The sequence below is a fragment of the Capricornis sumatraensis genome, chromosome 8 (genome assembly GCF_032405125.1).
Source record: "Capricornis sumatraensis isolate serow.1 chromosome 8, serow.2, whole genome shotgun sequence".
NCBI classification, from domain to species: domain Eukaryota; kingdom Metazoa; phylum Chordata; class Mammalia; order Artiodactyla; family Bovidae; genus Capricornis; species Capricornis sumatraensis.
This window is the reverse complement of record NC_091076.1, coordinates 393,751-398,402: the sequence shown is the minus strand read 5'-3', so window position 1 is coordinate 398,402 and position 4,652 is coordinate 393,751. Positions and strand designations below refer to the sequence as shown.

General features: G+C 67.1%; 1 protein-coding gene across 1 annotated transcript; it reads right to left on the bottom strand.

Annotated features, from left to right (window-relative positions):
- Nucleotides 1–1,498: 1,498 nt before the first annotated feature.
- Nucleotides 1,499–3,971, bottom strand: RASSF7 (Ras association domain family member 7). Its single transcript, XM_068978035.1, has 6 exons — nucleotides 3,925–3,971; nucleotides 3,227–3,357; nucleotides 2,331–3,043; nucleotides 2,135–2,263; nucleotides 1,982–2,060; nucleotides 1,499–1,899 (listed from the first exon to the last, which is right to left on the bottom strand). Exons 2-6 carry the CDS (start codon nucleotides 3,348–3,350, stop codon nucleotides 1,868–1,870), a joined length of 1,077 nt encoding a protein of 358 aa, XP_068834136.1. The 5' UTR covers nucleotides 3,351–3,357; nucleotides 3,925–3,971; the 3' UTR covers nucleotides 1,499–1,867.
- Between the last annotated feature and the right edge of the window lie 681 nt (nucleotides 3,972–4,652).

Here is a 4,652-nt window from a genome sequence, read left to right as displayed (position 1 = left end):
GCAGTGATTTCAGAAGGAATGGGTGTCCCTGAAAACAGACACAGACCAGGGGGCAAAAGCCCACCCAGGCCTGTGCCTGCTGTCCTCTGGGGAGTTGGGGATACGCAGGGTGCTGGGCAGGGCATAGGCTGGTCCTCCCCTTGCCCCCCTGTGTGTAGGGGAGTCCCTGGATGGCACCTGGCCTTGTGCCCTGCTGGCCTGTGTGCTCAGCTTGGGAGGTGAAAGGGTGCTAAGGCTCAGGGCTTGTGCCCGGAGGTCCATCCAACCCTGTGGATGCAGGTGGGGGATCCAGGTGAAGGGAGCAGGCCTCTCGACAGCCCCCAATCCTCCCACCCAGCACGGGGCCTGAGCAGCCCATGCGTTCAGGACTGCACCTTGTATGGCCTGTGCTTGACCCGAAGGAGAGTCACAGGTCAGGCAGGAGTGTGGACAGGCATGGGAATGGGTTGGGGGCTCCAAAGAGGAAACTGGAGCCAGAGCCTTTTCATCCCCAGGCCTGTACAGCCACTCCCGACCCTCCTCCAGCTCGGGTAGGAAGGGCCTGCTCCTGGTTCTTCCCACGAGCCAGGCACTTGGTGGTCTCCTTGTACTCAGTACTTCACGTCCCCTGCAGTCTGCCCCAAAGAATCAGGGAACACCAGGCCCGGCTCAGGGGCCACCCCAGGAGAAGGGTGAGTCTTCCCCAAAGTTGCCCACTCCCACACTAAGCAGGAAGACGCCTGTGATCTAGGCTGTCCCGTCCTCTTCCTCAACGCGCGTAGCTACACCCAGGTCTCAGAGCCCCCCAGGTTCTTGTTGGCGCAGAGCTCGCCTCTCCCAACTGCAACTCTCAGAGCTGGGCGCTGGTGGCCCACTCCAGAGCCAGGGCTGTGGTTCAGACCTCGCCCTGCCCCAATTTCAAGGCTGCAGGCATGCGGCTCAAGCTTCATGCCCGGCTGGGGAAGAGGAGGAGGGGTGTTGGAAGGCAGGGCGGCACACCCTCCAGGGGCCAGCAAAGCTCCTGGGGCCTGGCAGACCCAGGAGTCCGGGGCCTGCCCCCGCAAGCTCTCAGGCTCAGGAAACCTGATGGACGGGTCTGGTGTGTCCTTGAATCCTCATATCCAGGAGCCACCCCAGAGGGCGCAGTGCTTCTTGCTGCTGGCGGGGAGCAGACCAGACAGGGAAGTCAGGCAAGGGAGGGGCCTAGACAGAAACCCAGGTCAGTGTCGAGGCTACTTCAGCCTCCCAGACCATCCAACCCCAGGCTGCCAAGGAGAGAAGCTACCCTGCCCCCAACAAGGAGAGGCCACTCCCCAAGGGAGGGTGGATACAGCTCCAGCTTTGGATTAAATAACCAGGGGTCCCTGGGAGACTTCCGTTTCGGGACCCTTAACTGTGGCTAGCCCCCGGCAGCTCAGCGGCTACTCAGAGACCCTGCAGACCCTGCCCAGTGCAGTCTCAAGACACGCTTAAGCCATGGGAGACCGTTTATTGAGGTTTTAATGTCGGGGTAGGGACCCAGTGTACACACGGATGTGGGCAAAGATACCTCCCACATGCAAGCACATACCCATAGGTTGAACACAGGGTCTGTGCACCTCCTGTCCCCAACAAAGAGCTGTGGCCTTTGGGGGATATGATCTCAGGGCTGGCCATGCCCCTAGCTTCTGCAGGGTCTTGGCAGATTCGACAAGGACTAGGGCAAGAGTCTTCAGCCCTCCCGTGCCCCCTGCAGCAGGCCTAGGGCTCCAAGGTGTCCCGTCTCAGGCTCCAGGTTCCAGGGCTTCCCACTGCATGGGGGAAGGAGTCCTCTGTGACCACGGGCTCGCCTCTGTCATCCAGGCTAGGCTACCCTTGTCTGCGGACGTCCACTCTGAGGTGAGAGCTGCTACCTCAAGGAGTTCTGCCTCATGGGGGCAACTGTGGGGAGGACACAGACTTGAGAGGGCTGAAGGGGGTCACTGGAGGACCTCATCCTTCCAGAGGGGGGAGACAGACATACTCTCTGGGCTCAGGCTGGACACAACGGCCGGACTCCGGGGGCCTCCCGTGAGAGGCTCTTCTCTGGTTGGAGGCAGGTCCTGTGGGAAAAGCAAGTCAGCTTGGGGCTGGGCGGGCCCCCCACTGACCTGGCCTCCTCCAGAACTGCTCTGACCTGAGTGCCGGTGGGGTCCCCGTCCGGCCGTGGGGGCGGGGGCAGCGCAGCGCCCGTCTGCTGGATGAACTGCTGCAGGTTGCACTGGCGCAGCTCCCGGTTCAGCTCCTCCAGCTCCTGGGCCTGGGCCTAGGGCACACGGGACCCTCAGGCTCTGATTCTGATTTTGAGACCGACGCTGGGGATACGGGCTCACCTGCAGGGCGTGTTCGGCAGCCTCCAGAGCCCGGCCCACCAGGGCGAGACTGCCCTGCACCTCCATGCTTTGCCGCTCCTGGGTGGCCAGGTCCTGGCGCAGGCGTTCAGCCACAGACGCTGTGGGTGAGGAGGGCCTAGGGGCCTCTGCAGCCAGATGTAACTTGGCCTCCAGGGCACGGGCCTGGGCGTCCAGGGCCTGCAGTCTAGCCGCATGCTCAGCTGTAGCTGCGCTCAGCGCCTGCAGGCGGGCCTGTGCCTCGCGCTCCCGGGCCTGCTCCCGCCGCAGCTCCTGCTCCCAGAAGGCCTCCTGGCCCAGCTCTGCTGCGTTCCTGAGCACCCTCTGCTCCAGACCCTGCAGGTCTGCACAGCAGCCTGGCACAGGCACTACGGGAGCCAGAGGCTCGGGTGGCACAGGGCTGGGGGCCTGCCCAGAGCACCCCAGGCTGAAGGTCAGTGGTTTGCAGGGCTCACGGTCCAGTGCTGGTCGAGGCTTTGGGGGAAGGCTGGCTCGGATAGGGCAGCGCTCAGGGGGAGGGCAGCTGTCCGAGGAGGGCCTCCCAGCGAGGCTGGGTCCCGTCCGCCTCAGGACAAACTGGACATCACTGGCAAACTGTCCGCAGGTCGCTTGGGCGCCCACAGGACATTCCTGGGGTAGCAGCTGCCGCTCCTTCTCTCTGAGGCGCTGCACGAGCACAAAGCGGCCCGTCTGGCCTGGAGTTGGGGAGAGGGGTCAGTCAGCCCACATCCCTTACCTTCAGTCCATCTGGCTCGAGCAGCTGGGGGAAGGCAAGAGGAACCAGCAGCAGCCCCACCCTCCTGGGGTCCAGATGGGGCCCGGAGGCCAGGCCCCACCGCAAGCGCACCTGCTGGGCCGATCTGTGCTCAGGAACTCACCTATGGCTTGGGCTAGTGCAATGACCACTTCTTGACAGGTGGTCTGCTCTGAAACCCCACAAACCACGCGCTGGATGCCGTCCACCCACACCTTCAGCTCCATGGCCGCCAGTCCTGAGAGCATGCCTGTCCTGCAGCGAGGGCGAGGGCCACGGGGTTAGGCCCCGCCTGGCCCCAACTCAGCTTGACCGGCTCTTCCTCCTCAGGCCTGCCCCGCACCCCGGAACTGTCTCGGGACTGCTGCCCCTCGGCATCTGGTGCGCAGCCCCACACGGAGGCCGCACATTCCTGGGGGTGGGGCAGCAAAGGCCAGTGCCCCCCCCCCCCAGAGAGGGAACCAGAGGGCCCTCCCGCAGCGCTCGGAGGCTGCCCCACTTCCCAGCCTGCTCTCGGCCGGCCCCACTCCCGGAACCAAGCAAATCATTAACCAGAGCGGGCCACCCGGCTTGAAGGGCACAGCCCCTCCCGCGGGGCGTCTGCGCGCAGCCCTCGGCACCGGAGACCCGCCGCACCCGGCGCGGGCGGCCCCTCCCTGCTACCGCGCGGCCCCGCGCTCGCGGCGAGGCCGCGGTACCAGCTCGCAGCGGGTGCAGGTGCGGCGCGGCCCCCTCGCCGGCCCGGCTCGCGCCCCTCTGTCGGAGTCGCAGCCCAGGGCCGCGCCCTGCGCCGCGAAGGCCCCGGAACTCGGCGCGGCGCACCTGGACGCTAACCGGCCTCCGGAATCCGGACGCAGACTGGCTGCTGCCAGGCTCCGGGCGCCGCCGCAACCTGCCGCCTCCAGCGCCGCGGGAGCGCCCCGGCCCGCCGCCCCATTGGCTCGCCGCCCGCGCGCCCCGCCCCTCGAGCCCCCATTGGCTGCCCCGCGCGCCCCGCCCACTCCGTGCCTACGCCCATTAGCCACCTACGCAGAGCCTCTCCCCTGGGCCTCCCCATTGGCTCCCCGCCCGCCCCGCCCCCGGCGGCGCCCAGGTGTGGGCGGGGCTCGGCGGCGCCGGGGGCCGAGAGCGCCCGGGTCCACGCGCGCCCCGAACCCGCTCACCGCGCGGAAGAGCGCTGCCTTCCGCGGCGCAGGCGGCGCGTGGGGCAGGTGCCTGGCCGCGTTTCCTGGCTGACTTTCGCAGAAGCCGTCCCGTCTGATGAGTCTCCCGCCTAAGGGAGGGGCCACCGGCCCGGGACCCCGCGAGCCTGGCTTGCACCCAGGAGGGCAACGGAGCTCACACCGCCCCTCCCCTCGCCTGGGGCGCGATGGGACGCGCGGGAGTCGGGGGGCTCAAGGCGGGAGGGAGTGGAGCTGGTTGGCCGCTGGTCCTCACCGGCTGCTGCCAGACTGACAATCCTGATGGGGGAGGGGGCCGCCAAGAGGTTGCCTGGGACAAAGGCCCTGGGCTCTTTGTCTGAGGCTCAGTGGGGCCCAAGGCTGGTCCGA